This window comes from Triticum aestivum, chromosome 2D (genome assembly GCF_018294505.1).
Source record: "Triticum aestivum cultivar Chinese Spring chromosome 2D, IWGSC CS RefSeq v2.1, whole genome shotgun sequence".
NCBI classification, from domain to species: Eukaryota; Viridiplantae; Streptophyta; class Magnoliopsida; order Poales; family Poaceae; genus Triticum; species Triticum aestivum.
The window spans coordinates 241,762,839-241,781,197 of NC_057799.1; the positions used below are offsets into that span (position 1 = coordinate 241,762,839).

Consider the following 18,359-nt stretch of genomic DNA (forward strand, 5'->3'; position numbering starts at 1 on the left):
GATTACTACAGTATGAAACAATTGCTTGGCTTGTCATCGGGGTTGTGCATGATGAGAGCATTCTTGTGTGACGAAAATGGAGCATGACCAAACTATATGATTTTGTAGGGATGAACTTTCTTTGGCCATGTTATTTTGAGAAGACATAATTGCTTAGTTAGTATGCTTGAAGTATTATTATTTTTATGTCAATATTAAACTTTTATCTTGAATCTTTTGCTTCTAAACATTCATGCCACAATAAAGAAAATTACATTGAGAAATATGCTAGGTAGCATTCCACATCAAAAATTCTGTTTTTATCATTTACCTACTCGAGGACGAGCAGGAATTAAGCTTGGGGATGCTTGATACGTCTCCAATGTATCTATAATTTTTAATTGTTCCATGCTATTATATTATCTGTTTTGGATGTTTAATGGGCTTTATTATACACTTTTATATTATTTTTGGGACTAACCTACTAACCCAAGGCCCAGTGCAAATTGTTGTTTTTTTGCCTATTTCAGTGTTTCGCAGAAAAGGAATATCAAACGGAGTCCAAACGGAATGAAACCTTCGGGAGAGTGATTTTTGGAACAAACGTGATCCAGAGGACTTGGAGTGGACGTCAAGAAATCAAAGGCCACGAGGCAGGGAGGCGTGCGTGCCCCCCTGGGCGCGCCCCCACCCTCGTGGGCCCCTCGCAGCTCCACCGACCTTCTTCTTCCTCCTATATATACCCATATACCCCGAAACCAACCAAGAGCACCACGAAACCCTATTTCCACCGCCGCAACCTTCTGTACCCGTGAGGTCCCATCTTGGGGCCTTTTCCGGCGCTCCGCCGGAGGGGGAATCGATCACGGAGGGCTTGTACATCAGCACCATAGCCTCTCCAATGATGTGTGAGTAGTTTACCACAGACCTTCGGGTCCATAGTTATTAGCTAGATGGCTTCTTCTCTGTCTTTGGATCTCAATACAAAGTTCTCCTCGATATTCTTGGAGATCTATTCGATGTAACTCTTTTTGCGGTGTGTTTGTCGAGATCCGATGAATTGTGGGTTTATGATCAAGATTATCTATGAACAATATTTGAATCTCCTCTGAATTCTTTTATGTATGATGTGTTATCTTTGCAAGTCTCTTCGAATTATCAGTTTGGTTTGGCCTACTAGATTGATCTTTCTTTGCAATGGGAGAAGTGCTTAGCTTTGGGTTCAATCTTGCGTTGCTCGATCCCAGTGACAGAAGGGGAAATGACACGTATTGTATTGTTGCCATCGAGGATAAAAAGACGGGGTTTATATCATATTGCTTGAGTTTATCCCTCTACATCATGTCATCTTGCCTAATGCGTTACTCTGTTCTTATGAACTTAATACTCTAGATGCATGTTGGATAGCGGTCGATGTGTGGAGTAATAGTAGTAGATGCAGAATCGTTTCGGTCTACTTGTCGCGGACATGATGCCTATATACATGATCATGCCTAGATATTCTCATAATTATGCACTTTTCTATCAATTGCTCGACAGTAATTTGTTCACCCACCGTAATGCTTATGCTATCTTGAGAGAAGCCACTAGTGAAACCTATGGCCCCCGGGTCTATATTCCATCATATAAGTTTCCAATATTTTTACTTTGCAATCTTTACTTTCAATCTATATCATAAAAATACCAAAAATATTATCTTATCATCTCTATCAGATCTCACTTTTGCAAGTGGCCGTGAAGGGATTGACAACCCCTTTATCGCGTTGGTTGCAAGGTTCTTATTTGTTTGTGTAGGTACGAGGGACTTGCTTGTGGCCTCCTACTGGATTGATACCTTGGTTCTCAAAAAACAAGGGAAATACTTACGCTACTTTGCTGCATCACCCTTTCCTCTTCAAGGGAAAACCAACGCATGCTCAAGAGGTAGCAACACCTAACAGGATGCCACCTAAGTGCCCGGCGAGCCCACTAGAAGGGAGCCAATGCCAGGCAAACAGGTGAGTGCTCAACCGCTCAAGCTCAGACAGGGTGAATTCAGTTCGCATGGTCTCTTGGGTTGCTACTATGTCGATCCGCTCCTCTCACATGTACTCGATGAGTTGGCGGCACCGGCCATCCTGGCCGAAACCGCGAATGTTCCAGAAGAGGGTCTGCATCAAGCCGCCATCGGGGGGCTGCTTAACCCCAGGACACGGGAGACGCTTTGGGCGCGAAGGGCGGCGGTGCGGGACGGGTGCGTCCACGGATCTCCGGGGGGGCTGCGTGGCCTGGCGAGCCGACTGGGCGGTCGTGTGGGGGCCGTTGGCCTCAGAGGAGGGCATGGCCAGGCGAGCACGGGCCTCTGCCAACCGACCATCCAGGACTTCCCGGGTCCGGATAGCCTCGATCTGGACTAAGGGGGGAACCACTTCCCCCTTGAAAACTATATCTGAGTCGGCCGCGACCTTAGCTAAATGACCAAGCGGGACCGACTCCAAAGTAGAGAATGAACATGTAGAAGAGCTTGCTGGGATGACTGGGGTACCTGGCTCGAGGTTGCGGGCCACGGCCCTGAGCTCTGCCCACTCGGAGATGGGCAGAGCAGGGCTGCCTGCCGCCTGAGCAGCATCGATCCGGGCGCTGCGTCGTGAGGACGTCACCGGAGTCGAGGTCGAGTGTCCACGTCTGGAGTAGTCAGCAGACCACAGAGGGTGGGGAGGAGCCGCCAATGGCATAGATAGGACGGCGGCACCCCCACACCCCAAAGCTGGCTCAGGGGGTGGGGTGGCGGGCAGGCGGCACGAGGTTGGAGGGGATGCGCCCACCTGCACTCCGTCCAGAGTGGCACACTCCAACAGCTCCTGTCGGGGCAAAGGGGAGGCCTGCAGGCCGGGTGGCAGCAGAGATAGAACATGGGCGGGGGGCGCCGAGGGTGTCATGGGCGGTGGCGAAGACTCCAGAGCGCAGATAGCCATGGGAGGCGGAGGAGTACCCGAGGCGCTAATAACCCCAGGCGGCGACGCGGCCGGCAGGATAGGAGGAAAGTCTGCGAGCGGGTTGGCCGGCGAGCACGGAGAGGAAGCCGGGATAACCACCAACCCGACACTGGACGTGTCACTCGCCTCAGACTCCCCGGTGGAAGGCGCGTGAGGGAGGGAGAAGGCCCCCCAGCAGAGCGGGAGGGGCAGCCCGGCTTGTCGCCCGCCCTGGCTCGAGGAAGGGGCAGAGGAGCCGGCGAGGGGGAGCGGGAAGGGCTATCATCCGACCCCTCGTCGTCATGTGAGCGGTGGGAACTGGGGTGATGGCGGCCGTGGTAGTCGTCCTGAGGTCCCGGCTGGCCGGGGGGGGGGGGGCGTCGTCGGTGAAGCGGGGCCGACCCACATGATTGGGCGGCTCGGGTGCAATGCGAAGGTCTAAGCCCTGGTCGTTGAAGAAGACCCGAACGGTGGCACGAAGCTTGGAGGAGTCAAGGCACTTGAATTTGACCCGTACCTCCTCCTTGCGAAGGGAGAGCTCATCGACCACCACCACCTTGCCGAGGATCCGAGACATCTGACGAATGACTCGCTTAGACCTCGCAATGTCTGGGAGCCCGGCAATGAGGATCCATGCTGTGTCAAGGACTGCCACCGCCTTTGGGTCAAGGATCGGCTCGGTGATGTCGATGACGAGCTTGTTGAGGGCGAGGGTGATCTGATCGCCGCGGGTGGCGTAGCCGTGACTTAAAGCGTCGGGGAAGACCACCGAGAACTTTGTGTCGGAGATAGGGGTGACCATCCAATCCCACTGACGGCGGTACAGGTGGCTGAGTTCGGCCTCGATCATCTCGGGGGAGGCCATGCCATCTACCACCGTGACCAGCGCCTGGAGGGATGGGTGGGAGGCGAGATGTCAGGGACCTCGATGTGGAAGAACCCCAACCCCTCGATCCCATGCCCATACATCCTCAGCTTGTCGGGGACCGGCCTATCCGGACAGAGGAGAGCGGGGTGGCCCAGGTCCTTGCAGATGTAGCAGCAGGGGGTTGATGTAGTTGACTTGAGAATGGCCCTTGACACCGCAGTTGAAGCAAGGCAGGCGGGGGAGGCTGTAGACACGACCCGGTTGGGGGGAGGCGCCCGGGATGGGAGGCTAGCGGATGGCCTAGCCTATACCATGCCAATGCTTTTCCCTTCAAAGATAAAGGGAAAACCTTCTTCTTAGCTTCATCTCTGGGTAAACCTGCAAGCTTAAATAATCGACAAATTTCATCCACATATATCAAGTGCATATCAGGATGTTCGGTTCCATCTCCTGCATAAGGATTAGCTAGCAGTTGTTCTATCATACCCGAAGGAATTTCATAACCAATTTTTTCAATAGGTGCATTAGGTTGAGGGGTAACTAATTGTGGTTCCGGTCAAGGTGAAGATACCCCGAACAAACCCCTCAAAGGATTGTTTTCCATAGTAACAAGTGACAGTAAATTTCAGCACGTAGTAATAATTTTTCCTTACCGATTTCCACTTGCCAAGAGCGCTTCACTCCTCGGCAACGACACCAGAAAAGAGCCTTGATGACCCACAAGTATAGGGGATCAATCATAGTCCTTTAGATAAGTAAGAGTGTCGAACCCAGCGAGGAGCAGAAGGAAATGACAAGTAGTTTTCGGCAAGGCATTGTGTGCAAGCACTGAAATTATAAGTAACGAGTAATTTGATAGCAAGATAATTTGTAATAAGCAAGTAATGGTAACGGTAACAAAAGTGTAGCAAGGTAGCCCAATCCTTTTGAGGCAAAGGACAGGCCAAAACGGTCTCTTATGATAAGCAAAGCGTTCTTGAGGGTACATGGGAATGTCATCTAGTCACTTTCATCATGTCGGTTTGATTTGTGTCCGCTACTTTGATAATTTGATATGTGGGTGGACCCGTGCTTAGGTGTTGTTCTTACTTGAACAAGCCTCCTACTTATGGTTAACCCCCTCGCAAGCATCCGCAACTATGAGAAAAGTATTAAGAATAAATCTAACCATAGCATTAAACTTTTGGATCCAAATCAGTCCCTTACGGAATAGCGCATAAACTAGGGTTTAAGATTCTGTCACTCTCGCAACCCATCATCTAATAACTACTCCACAATGCATTCCCTTAGGCCCAAATATGGTGAAGTGTCATGTAGTCGACGTTCACATGACACCACTAAGGGAATCACAACATACATACCATCAAAATATCGAACACATATCAAGTTCACATGATTACTTGCAACAAGATTTCTCCTGTGATCTCAAGAACAAAAGTAACTACTCACAAATGATAATCATGCTCAAGATCAGAGGGGTATTAAATAGCATAATGGATCTGAACATATAATCTTCCACCGAATAAACCATATAATAATCAACTACAAGATGTAATCAACACTACTAGTCACCCACAAGTACCAATTTATAGTTTTGGTACAAAGATTGAACACAAGAGATGAACTAGGGTTTGAGAGGAGATGGTGTTGTTGAAGATTGCCCTCCCCAAGATGGGAGAGTTGCTGGTGATGACGATGACGATGATTTCCCCCTCCGGGAGGGAAGTTCCCTCGGCGGAATCGCTCCGCCGGAGGGCAAAAGTGCTCCTGCCCAAGTTCTGCCTCGAGACGGCGGCGCTTCGTCCCGAAAGTCCTCTCTTTATTTTTTCTAGGTCAAAATGACTTATATACCATAAGAGGGGCACCTGAGGTGGGTCGAGGAGGGCACAACCCACCAGGGCGCCTGAGCACCCTAGCGCGCCCAGGTGGGTTGTGCCCACCTGGTGGGCCTCCTCTTGTACTTATTTGCTCCATTATTTCTTATATATTCCATAAAAAATCTCCGTAAAGTTTCAGCTCGTTGGAGTTGTGCAGAATAGGTAGCCTCACGTAGCTTTTTCAGGTCCAGAATTCCAGCTGCCGGTATTCTCCCTCTTTATGTGAACCGTGCATATTATGAGAGAAAATGCATTAGAATCACTCCAAAAGGCATTATTATGCATAAAAATAATGTAAATAACAATAGGTAAACATGATGCAAAATGGACGTATCAGAGATTATGCGTCAAGTACAGGAGCTGCTCGACAAAGGTTATATACGCAAATCTCTTAGTCCTTGTGTTGTTCCTATTATACTAGTGCCAAAAAGGATGGTACATCGCGTATGTGTGTTGATTGTAGAGGCATTAATAATATTACAATTCATTATCATCATCCTATTCGTAGGCTAGATCATATGCTTGATGAATTGAGTGGATCTACAATATTCTCCAAAGCTGATTTGCGTAGTGGATACCATCAAGTTCGTATGAAATTGGGAGATGAATGAAAAACCACATTTAAAACTAAGTTTGGATTATATGAGTGGTTAGTCATGCCTTTTGGGTTAACTAATGCACCTAGTACTTTTATGATATATTAGTGAACGAAATTTTACGTGTTTTCATTGGACGATTTATGGTAGTCTATTTTGATGATATATTGATTTATAGCAGATCTTTGAAGGAGCATTTGGAACATTTACGTGCTATTTTTATTGCTCGACGTGTTGCACGTTTGTTTGGTAACCTTGGGAAGTGCACCTTTTGCACCAATCGAGTATATAACCTTGATTTTAGTAAGACTTGATTTTAATAAGACTTTTGAGCTTGAATGTGATGCTAGTGGAATTGGACTAGGAGGTGTGTTATTACAAGATGGCAAACCGGTTGCATACTTTTCTGAAAAATTGAGTGGGCCTAGTTTGAACTATTCCACTCATGATAAAGAATTTTATGCTCTTGTTCGGACTTTAGAAACATGGCAACAATATTTATGGCCCAAAGAATTTGTTATACATTGTGATCATGAATCTTTGAAACATATTAAAAGTCGAGCCAAACTGAATCGTAGACATGCTAAATGGGTTGAATTCATTGAGACTTTCCCTTGTGGTATTGAACACAAGAAGGGTAAAGAAAATGTTATTGTTGATGCATTGTCTCGTCGTTATACTATGCTTTCACAACTTGATTTTAAAATATTTGGTTTGGAAACCATCAAAGATCAATATGTGCATGATGTTGATTTTAGAGATGTAATGCAGAATTGTAAAGAAGGAAGAACATGGAACAAGTTCGTCGTTAATGATGGATTTGTGTTCCGTGCTAATAAGTTATGCATTCCAGCTAGCTCTGTTCATCTTTTGTTGTTGCAGGAGGCACATGAAGGAGGATTAATGGGACACTTTGGCGTGAAGAAGACGGAGGACGTACTTGCTACACATTTCTTTTGGCCAAAGATGAGACGGGATGTTGAGCGTTTTGTTGCTCGCTGCACTACATGTCAAAAAACTAAGTCACGACTCAGTCTTCATGGTTTATATATATGCCTTTACCTGTACCTAGTGTACCATGGGAGGATATATCTATGGATTTTGTTTTAGGATTACATCGAACAAAGAAAGGGAGGGGTAGCATATTTGTTGTCATGCATAGGTTTTCGAAAATGGCACACTTCATACCATGTCATAAAAGCGATGCTGCTACTAATGTTGCTGATTTATTCTTTCGTGAAATTATTCGCTTGCATCGTGTGCCAAATACTATTGTTTCAGATCGTGATACTAAATTTCTTAGCCACTTTTGGAGATGTATATGGGCTAAGTTGGGGACTAAACTGCTTTTTAGTACTACTTGTCACCCCCAAACTGATGGACAAACTGAAGTAGTCAATAGAACATTATCTACTATGCTTAGGGCTGTTTTGAAGAATAACAAAAAAATGTGGGAAGAATGCTTGCCTCATATTGAATTTGCTTATAATCGTTCACTGCATTCTACTACTAAGATGTGCCTTTTTGAAATTGTGTATGATTTCCTACCTCATGCACCTATTGATCTGTTACCTCTTCCATCTTCGAAGAAGCTTAATTTTGATGCTAAACAAAGTGCTAAATTGATCTTAAAAATGCACGAGTTAACTAAAGAAAACATTGAGCGTATGAATGCTAAATATAAACTTGCTGGAGATAAAGGTAGAAAACATGTTGTCTTTGCACGTGGAGATCTTGTTTGGTTACATTTGTGTAAGGATAGGTTTCCTGGTTTGCACAAATCAAAGCTAATGCCACGTGCTGATGGTCCTTTTAAGGTGTTAGAGAAAATAAATGATAATGCACATAAACTTGAGCTGCCCGCAGATTTTGGGGTTAGTCCCACTTTTAACATTGCACATTAGAAGCCTTATTTGGGTGAGGAAGATGAGCTTCCGTCGAGGATGACTTCATTTCAAGAAGGGGAGGATGATGAGGACATCAATGTCATTGTTACACCCACAGGCCCTGCTGCTATACATACTAGACCAATTACTAAAGCTTTCGCACGCCAATTAAATTACCAGGTACTTTGGTTTCTTGGTAATGATTCTAATGTTCATGAGAATATGATGCTGTCTAAATTGGATACATTTGTCTTGCTTACAAATGAAGGGCCTAGCTTGGATAAGAAGGATGAACATTGGAGCAAGATCAAGCATGAAGATGATGGCATGCGCGGGGGGAACAGGAACGGAGTTACAAGTGATGACTTCAGGACTTTGAAGCCACCACAATAAGTGCATGAAGCCTTGGATGAAATATACAAGATGCCACTTAATAAATTCTGTCCAAAGGCTATTATAGGTGCTCTTATTATTGGGCCAGTCCCATGTATTTTCGAAATACTGAAGTAAGCTGTTTTTAGAGTCCGTATGTGTGGTGAAAACAAAGTTAGGGTTGGTTTCAGACCCCTCCTAAGGGGCCATGAAATCCTCCCCTCTTTCTTCATATATACAACCCTTAGGGCATCGTTTAGACTTTGGGTTTGTTTAGATTAAAGTTCGCTATAGCTGCAACTTCGCGTACTTCGTTTGTGTTCAACGACCGGACCAAGACGTCACTGAACCCCACCTTGATCAATAGAGGTTTCATCTTATATTCGCAATATCCAGATTGCAGTCTCAATTTCTTGCTTGTTCGTCATTTGCTTGCAGAAAATAGACCCTCGTGGTCAGGTTGATCATACTCCGTCGTGGTCAATAACCTTTCGGAGTTGGTTTAGCGATTACTAAGGCGCGGCGTCCTCGCACGTTCGTAGTCGGATCGTCAAAGTCTACTCCACAAAAAAGATAGCCATCATATCATCGAAAGACGGGACACCTTTGCCTCTATTACATCTAGTACCAAGAAAATAACCACATGCATTGAACTCCATAGAGAAATTCAAACTGCGGGAACCTACATTATGCAAGGTAGACGTCCATCAACCTTGATTCAAGAAATTAATTATCCCTAATAAAATCCCTAATAGGAACCCTAACAAACCCCACCCAAAGTCCTAATCAACTACCGTCGCTGCAACAAAGCAGCCCATCAAAACATGTTTCGATCGACAACGCAGTCTCCTATATGATAGGATCATGGATCAAATCATCAAAACCGAGTAAAAATCATCTCATTTTCGTTCGAAAGATGGGAAAGAGAAGTGAGGCAAGACGACTCACCGTATACCGGTGGGTCCGTGCCATCGCTCGACGAATTGTGCCCATGGCGTCTTTCTCCTCACCGGCGACAAGGGCCGCCACATGACCTATCAACCTTCGCCTTCGGTTTTGAACCTCGCCCACAGCAAATGGTTCGCGTGACGTCGCCGGTCGCGGCCCTTCCTCTCCCTTTACCAACAGATGTGATCAAAGCGCCTCTAAACATAAAATTAATCGATGCAAGGGCTTATTTGCAAAAAAATAGATGCGACTCGGTGACAATACAGGTCAAAATGTAGACAGTGACGGTATAAGTCCACGTGAGCAAGTACAAACGTCGTAACATGCCATTCTTTGAATACAATGACCAAAATGACCATGATGAACAAGTTTTTTTTTTTGAGGCAATGATGAACAAGTTTAATGACCCGTAGTGCATTTTACTAAGTTGATAAGTTGACACAAGCCTTTGTGGTCCGTTTCCGCTCATTCAATTTTTTGTTCATTCCATTTATCCAAATTTAACGCGCTCTCTTTCCGTTCTCAAAAAAGTAAGTAAATAAAAAACAAAAACCGCGCTCTCTTTCGAATCGAAATGAAGAAAAACCCCCCACCTCATCCCGCCCACACCGCCGCCCCAAATACCTAAACCCTCGCCGCCGGCGATCTCGACGGCGTCCATGTCGCGCTCGAAGGAAAACATTTATCCTGCTCCGCCCCACTACGGCAGCTCTTCCAACCCCTCCCGACTGCTCCCTTGCAAGCGGCCGCTGCAGTCTCCATGCCCGCCGCCCCGCCGGCCGCTCGCCGATGTCACGGGCAACGCCCTGCAGCAGCCCGGATCCGCAGGCGGCGTGGAGGGCATCGATTACGGGTACATCACTCCCCTCCCCAAGGTGCCCAAGTCTTGCGGGTTCCTTCTAGAGGACGACGACATGGACGAGGCGTTCTTGCTTGAGGTGGACGCCATCTGCGAGGAGCACTCGCGGTCCATGGCCGGGAAGGATAAGGGCAGGGAGAAAGATTTGACGGTGGAGCGGGGGCCGGTCGTTGTGGCAGCAGCAACCCACGCCGGACCAGTGTGCGGAACGGTATACCTTTGGTCCCTTCTAAGTTGTTTTGAAATTGGAAATAGAATAGGGAGAGCCAAGGCATATCCAAATTCGTTTATGCAAAAGGTTGACTTGTTAGGGAGAGATAAGAATCGACGAAAGGAAATGCTGACTCAATCCGAGGATAATCTGTTCTTGATGTGTTATTCTGACTAATTAGGATTGCCTAGGTGGTAATTTCAATAAAGCGCTTACTTCATTATTCTCTCTTTTGGATTGAATTTAGCTTGAGGACGCATTCTGGACGGAGGCGTATGCCATTTTTGAGGAGTGTGATGCTCAGCCTGCTGCCAAGAGCCAGGATGAGGAGCTGAAGGAGATGGTGGAAGAGGAAAGCTCGGTGCTGTCCTGTGGTGATGATTCGCTTCTGCCAGCTGTATCCATCGCAGATGACTGTGTTAAGGTATGTGAATATCCATGGGGCATGTGTGCCTTTTGCTTTCATTGATCTGGTGAGGAAACTTCGGAAAATTCTACAAAGTGCTACTCCCTCCGTTTCCATAATTCTTGTCGTGGTTTTAGTTCTAATTTGAACCCGGTTCCTTTAAATTGGAAAGCATTTGTAACTTCCTTTAAGTCATGTTTTCCCCTACCTAACACTGAGAATCTTAAGAGAATTATGTTAGTTTTGTGAAATTAGAAGTGAACTAGGTAGCCGGTAAATTGCAAAGTAGCTTATCATGTTGTCTTCTTTTGAGAGAAATTCAGTTGGAGGACACTTTCTGGGAAGTCAATGCCATCAGCAAGGAGCACCATGTCACATCTTCTGAGATGAACCAGGAGCACTACGTCGCATCTTTGGCGATCAACCAGGATGAGATAGACGAGGTGTATGTAGAAGATGGCTCAGTAGCATTATGTGTTGATTTCCCTCCAGTAATTTCCATTGCGGAGGAGGGAGGAGAGGTATAACTTTGCTTCTTAACTTTAGACAAGGGAAAGTTCTATAGTTTTGGGGCATGATGGAATTCTTGCTTCCTGAATCTTGGAAGGAATTGAGTAGGTTTGGTCTGGAACCACATAACTAAACCAGTTTATTTGATTACTCTTCTCTTGGAGATATTAAGGTTGTTGATGCACTCTTGGGGGAGGTCGATGTCATCCATGAGGGGCAGGTTGCCATGTCTGCTGCCAAGGGCAAGGAGGAGCCTGGGGAGATGGGACTAGAAATGGAGGAAAATGAAGGGTGTGCCCCAAGGAAGTACTATGAGTATTTGCACTCCCTAAACGACAAGCAGAGGGAGGCTGCATGCAGTGATGTTGCTGTTCCGTTAATGATCGTTGCAGGTCCAGGAAGTGGAAAGGTACAATTTTTGTCTTAATTTGGATAAATTTTTTCTGGATACAATATCTTAGTTCTCATTACAGGGAATATGTATAATTATAATGTGATTAACTCTTTCCACAAAATTGGTTTTCCCAAATTCGATATCCAAAAAGTCAACTAAGACCAATAATTTCTGTTGCTTGTGTCCACCGAGACCAATTGTTTTCGTGATTTACCTTTTTTTACTAAGATGATTTAAGAAGAATAAGATTATCAGTATCAGATGAGTTAATAAGTTGATATCTTCTGTTCTTATAACTGATATTATTTTCCCAAGAATGTTATAGCTGATATTATTTTCCCTTGGATGTTATAGCTGATATTTTGATGCAATTAATTATTGATTCCAAATGAAATCAGAACTAACATCATCTGTCCCATTACGACAGAAATCCTACCTACAAAGTAAAATATATCCCATAAATATTATTTTGGCTTGAACTCGCATCTAAAAATGTGCACCAGTTGTAGTAGAAGAAACTCTGCGCAAAGGTTGCACCATTTATTCCCAAGACAGTAGCCTATATCCTTCCGGACAGTTGTAGAAGAACCGAAAGCAATTTACTCATATGTTTCACTCTTATTTGTTTGTCTGTTTATGTAACTTTATATCGTATTTGCAAACTTCTGGCGCACTAATGTAGTGTTCAAGAAAATGATGCAAGTGCAGTCCTTGGATTTACATTTTTAAAACGGTCTGAATTTTGTCTCTTACCTGCACACAGTTTCATTATGCTGTGACTTAAATATAATAAGATGGCACTCTTTAACTGAGCTCCATAGACCTCTTATCTTGTGATCATTTCCACACTTTTGTCTATATTGACTTTCTTTGTAATTGGCATGACTCAAGACTTCTACAATGGTCGGCAGGGTTCTCACATTGCTCAAAGAGGTAGGGTGCGCTCTTTCATATGTTCACTACAAAATTAGCATGTTGTAATATTTGAAGGTCACACAGTCACATTTCTCCATTTATTGTACGACCAGGGAATTCCACCATCAAACATCCTTGCTATGACATTCACAACTGCTGCTGCCTCAGAAATGAGGGACCGGATAGGGGCAGTGGTCGGGAAGGCAGTTGCCAAAGAGATCATAATAAGCACATTTCACTCCTTCTGCTTGCAGCTTTGCAGGACCCATGCTGAAAAGTATGTATTTTCTGTTGTCAGATATTGACTTAATTATGAAGTAACTGAATGGGATAGAACTGTATAAAAATGAAGCTAAAATAATATTATCCTCTATTTTACTTATGAGTCAATATTTACTTATGATGACTCTTTTCACCTGTAGTAAGTAGTAACCATGAACTAGATGTCAGAGATGCATTAAACTACCTCTTACAATCATTTTTTTTCGAGAAAACGCCAAGGAACTTTGTGTTCCATTGCATTGAAAAGATAGTTGGGTTACAAACCTCCTAAGAGGCCAAGTTCAAACAAAATACAGGGAAACTAGTGTACATCCCAGGTGGGCGGTGTTAAGCTTCATGCACTAGCCAACGCAACCAAAAGTCCGAACTGATGGAAAGGGCCAGGCAATCCACATATGCACTTCAACACCCCCTCTCACGTGTGACGCGGAAAGTCAACACGTGGATAGACTCAGAGGTATGGCTCAAGAGGCCTATACGTGGACAAAGGGGGGCAACAACATTTTTTTTGGATAAACTGCGAAAGCCAGGACTTGAACTCAAGACCTTAGCTCCGATACCATGTTATGCTTCATGCACTAGCCAACGCAACCAAAAGTCCGAACAAATGGAAAAGGCTAGGCAATCCACATATACACTTCAACAGGCGGCAGGATGACGCGAAGGCCATGGGCACCAGCTCGTGCCCACTGCTCTACTTCGTCCTTGATCTTGGAGACCAGGTCATGAACCAGAGGCTGGGCACCATCGAAGACGCACTCGTTGTGCTGCTTCCAAATCATCCACGGTGTCAGGAGGGCAATGGATGTGAGACCCTTGCGCGGCTGCGTAGGCGTGTTCTGCTTGGCGTGGAGCCACCAGTCCATGAGGGATTCTTCCTGATTTGGGCCTGCGGTGGTCATCCTGAGCTAGGCGAGGATCTCATGCCAAGTCTGCCTGGCGAAGGGGCACTCCAGGAGGAGGTGACGCATCGTCTTGGTGGCCTAGTCGCAGAGTGGGCATCCGGGCTGGTACTGGAGTCCACGCCGAGCGAGGCGATTAGCAGTCCACAACCTATCTTGGTTGGCTAACCAGTGGAAAAACTTCACACGCAGCGGCGACCAATTTTTCAAATGAGCTTCCACGAGAAGCAAGTCGTGGATCCCTGGAAGGTGGCGAGGTAGTAGGAGGTAGCAGAGTAGGTGCCGGTGGCCGTCCACTACCAAACAAGCTGGTCGGGGGCGTCCGAGAGCAAGAAGTGCTTGATCGCCAACCGGACTTGCAGATACTGGTCAATCTCGTGTATGCCGAGGGCCCTGTGGATGTCTCGTGCCCAGTTATGGCCCTGTAAACCTTCAGTGATGGTCCGAATCTTTGCGGCGGCGCTTGGGGATGCAGCTGTAGAGGGCTGGGGCGATCTCGCTTATCGACTGCCAGTTGATCCAGTGGTCCTCTCAGAAAAACGCAGTTAAGCTGTTTCCGATGGTCATCGTGGTGGAGGCGAAGAAGAGCACCCGTTCCTTGGCAGACAATTGCAGATCCAAGCCACTCCAGGCGCGCTCATGACCGGTGCGCGAGAACCAAAGCCAGCGGAGCCTCAGGGCGAGGCCAACACACTCTAGGGCGTGGATGCTGAACCCTCCGTGCGAAATGGGGCAGCAGATGCGGCGCCAATTGACGTGGCAGAGGCCACCATTGGCAGCTACGGGGCCAACCCACAAGAAGCTGGGTTGAATCTTCTCGATTTGAAGAAGCGTCTTCTTTGGCGGCGCGAAGGCGAGGAGCTGGTGCTCAGGAATGGTACCCAGGACAGATTTCACCTACGCGAGGCGCCCATGTTTTGTTCATCAGTCCGGCCTTCCAAGCAGGGAGTCGCCCGACGATCCCATCAACAAAGGCATGTAATTGGGCTGCGGTAGGTCGTCGTATTGCGAGGGGATCCCGTGGTAGGTGATCAGTAGCTCGACAATAGGACAGCCTAGTTGCGCGATTGCAGCCGTCGCCTCATCCGTGTCGCAATGCAGCGAAGCTCTTGGCGTAATTCACCATAAGGCCAGAGGCGCGGCCGAAGAACTTCAAAATTTGGCAATGATGTCGCTGGACGAAGAATGGCAGAAAAGTACCACGTCATCAGCGTACAGAGACACCATGGGGATCGAACGTCTAGGGTGCAGCTGAGCCATGATTCCCAGGTCGATCGCGTGCTTGATGAGCCATTCTAATGTGTCAACATTGAGTGCCCGCGACGGCGATCACCCTGGCAGAGCCCCCGGCGGTGCCAGATAGGGGCACCCGGCTCGCCATTCATCAGGACGCGTGTGCTCGCCGACAACAGGAGGATAGGATCCACTCCAGAAGTCTGTTCCCAAAGCCATATTGGTGAAGGACCTTGAAGAGGAAGGGCCAAGCCAGGGAGTCGAAGGCGGGCGGGAGGTCTAATTGGAGCAAGACTCGTGGGGCACCCGGTTGGTGAAGGACCCGGGCCGATTGCTTGACTAGAATGAAGTTGTCATGCAGACTTCGACCGACGATGGACGTGTTTTGGCTTCGGCTGACAAGGCTATCCAGCTTTGGGGCGAGGCGTAGTCAGAGGACTCTAGCAAAGATCTTGGCCACTAGGTGGATAAGACTTATTGGCCGGTAGTCGTTTAGTCTTTAGTGTGCTCGCATCTGCGCGCTTTGGTAGCAGGGTGATCAACGCCTGGTTGAGGCAGCCATGGCCTCTCATCTCATATAACTGTTGGAAGACGTCGACAAAGTCTTGTCGCACCATACTCCAACAGGCCCACAGGAACTCTGCGGTGAAGCCGTCGGCCCGATCGCCTTGAGCGCGGGCAGACGCTTGATCGCCTCCCAAATCTCCTCGGTGTTGAAGGGAGTGTTGAGGTCGTCAAGGTCACTGGGCACAATTAGCTCCAACAAGTCCACTGTGCAATTGCAGTCGATGGCGGTGCCCAGGAGCGCATCATACTGCGCGAAGGCAGCTTCCGCCATGCTCTCGTGCTCGGTGATCACCTAGTCGTCCACGGTGAGGCCAAAAATCCTGTTCTTCAGCCGGCGGAAAGAGCATTGCGGGTGGAAGAAGGCGGTATTGACGTCGCCGTCCTTCAGATTGGTGATTCGAGCGTGTTGTCGAGCGAATGTGCGCTCCATAGAAGCCAAGCCAAGATAGGAAATCTTAAGCTGCTTATGGAACCGATCCTCTTGCAGCGTCAACATCCGGTCTTCCCGAGCCTTGTCAAAGCGCGAGATGAGCTCGTGTGAGATGGCCATCTTGTTCCTATTGTTCCCGACAGATTGGGAACTCCAATTCGTCAACTTCCGTGCCGTGGCTTGCAATCGAATCATCAGATGGCGGTAGGGGTTGACGTCATCGATGGAGCTCTAGGCCGCAGCCACCGTCTCGTGGAAACTATCAAGGCGCAACCACAGATCCTCAAAGTGAAATCGTTGATGTGCAGCCGGTACGGCCGTACGGGGGTACAGCCAAGAGCAATGGGCTGTGGTCAGAAACCACAGATGCGAGGCATCGAAGGTGGCAAGCGGCATGGGCGTCTTCCCAGTCAGCAGTGCAAAGCACCTGTCAAGGTGCACGACGGTGGGTGGGTGGGGGAGGGGATTGCTCGTTCGACCATGTGTACCGGCGACCATTGAGATATATTTCCTTCAACGTGAGGTCGTTGATCAGCCTTCAGAATCTGCCCATCATGCTCCTATTCAGATTGTCATTATTCTTGTCTTTGTCGTGGTAAATTAGGTTAAAATCCCCGCAAAGCATCCAAGTAAACCTATTCATGGACAGCCCGGCCCGGAGGCCCGAACCCGAAGCCCGACATTCGGGCCGAGCTCGGGCTCCAGTTTCTCACCCGAAGCCCGGCCCGAAAGCCTGAAATAAGCCCAAAATGGATATATATATATTATTTTTATTTGAAATATAGGTATAATAAACTAATATAATATCCCGGATATGATTAATTTAATTAGAAAACGCCATTGTTCATGTGTTTTGTGCCGGGCCGGGCAGGGCTCGGGCTTGGGATTTTTTTATCGGGCTTTGCCAAGCCCGGCCCAAACCCAGCCCGCGGAATGATCAGGTTTACATCCAAGGTCCCTGGCAATCGTTGCGGCGTCGTGTAATTCCTGAAGAAACACAATTTTATCTGCATCATCCTACGGTCTGTAGACCACCCAAGCCGGACCAAGGGGCATCTGAGCCTGTGGAAACCTTGCCAGTGATCGTGTTCGCGGAGAACGCTGGGTCCGTGATAGTCACGGCCTTGCTCTTCCAAGCGAACCTCTTACAATCATCTCTAACTGTAATTTAATGTCTCACAAAGTTGTTAATGGAAAAGTATGTGCAATGCTATATCAATTTGCTGATCTGATAATTTTCTTGTTTGTGTTTTATGTTCTCATTTCAATACACTTTCTCTTTCTTGCAGTTTATTAAGCCTACAAGTTGTTGTGAACTTTTAGATACTTGTTCTTGGCTTATTTTGTCCCTTATTTTAAAAACTAATATTTCTGCAACATTCTTTTGAAGGCTAGGCCGCACATCTGAATTCATAATATATGGCCATGGGCAACAGAGGAGGGCCATTATTGAGGCAGAACGCCTGTTGGAGCATGGCAAAAGTGATGGTTTAGGAGATGCAGTTAAGCAGTATGATGGAGACATTAAACATTCTTTTAAAGACAAAGCTAAGAAGTGGTTGAAGTTTGTTACACAGGTGCCTTCTATTTCTGAAGATTCATCACTATCATTTTATAGTTTCTATTTCCTTTTTGTTTTGGTGCACCTGCAGCTCTATGAAGGGATTGGGCAGTCTCTACAGCATTTTGCTCCTGCAAAATTATTGTAAAGCCTCACAATAACTTTGCATCTACCCAAAGTGTCGTTCAGATTCTCCTTATATATGTATATATGTTTGTTACTTGCCACCTTCTGCACAATCCACAGCGCATAATATTGAAGGAACTGCTTCAGCATGCTGTGCAGACATTGTTCTAAAGGCTTACTGCATATAGTGGATTATTCCTAGTCTTGTTGAGACGCCTGAATTAATTCAAGATAAAGTATACAAAGTTCTGATTATAGTAGAAAACAGAAATACAAAGGTTTTGTACAATACACTTGACATACAAAAACTAACTCTGAACAATCACTTTAGAACCAATTTTTCGGGAAAACGCAAAGGGACCTTGCGTTTCTTTTCATTGAAAAGGTAGGGTGTCAGTTACAGTCGTCCTAGGACGAATAGACGGTGAACAGGTACAGAGCTCAGTGCACATCCCATGAAGGGGGGAGGACTACTCTAAGGCC

At 46.7% G+C, this 18,359-nt stretch overlaps 1 protein-coding gene across 3 annotated transcripts in view; it reads left to right on the top strand.

Moving 5' to 3' along the window:
* Nucleotides 1–10,041: 10,041 nt before the first annotated feature.
* LOC123052664 (ATP-dependent DNA helicase SRS2-like protein At4g25120) overlaps nucleotides 10,042–18,359 on the top strand; it is a 30,387-nt gene continuing 22,069 nt past the window's right edge. For all 3 annotated transcript variants that reach the window (XR_006424897.1, XR_006424898.1, XM_044475968.1), the window contains exons 1-7: nucleotides 10,042–10,550; nucleotides 10,798–10,974; nucleotides 11,280–11,477; nucleotides 11,639–11,875; nucleotides 12,752–12,793; nucleotides 12,889–13,052; nucleotides 17,580–17,766. Coding sequence is in view for 1 of the 3 variants with exons in the window: in XM_044475968.1 (XP_044331903.1) it covers nucleotides 10,140–10,550; nucleotides 10,798–10,974; nucleotides 11,280–11,477; nucleotides 11,639–11,875; nucleotides 12,752–12,793; nucleotides 12,889–13,052; nucleotides 17,580–17,766 (1,416 nt within the window). In the remaining 2 variants the exon portion in view is untranslated. The remainder of the gene's footprint in view (nucleotides 10,551–10,797; nucleotides 10,975–11,279; nucleotides 11,478–11,638; nucleotides 11,876–12,751; nucleotides 12,794–12,888; nucleotides 13,053–17,579; nucleotides 17,767–18,359) is intronic.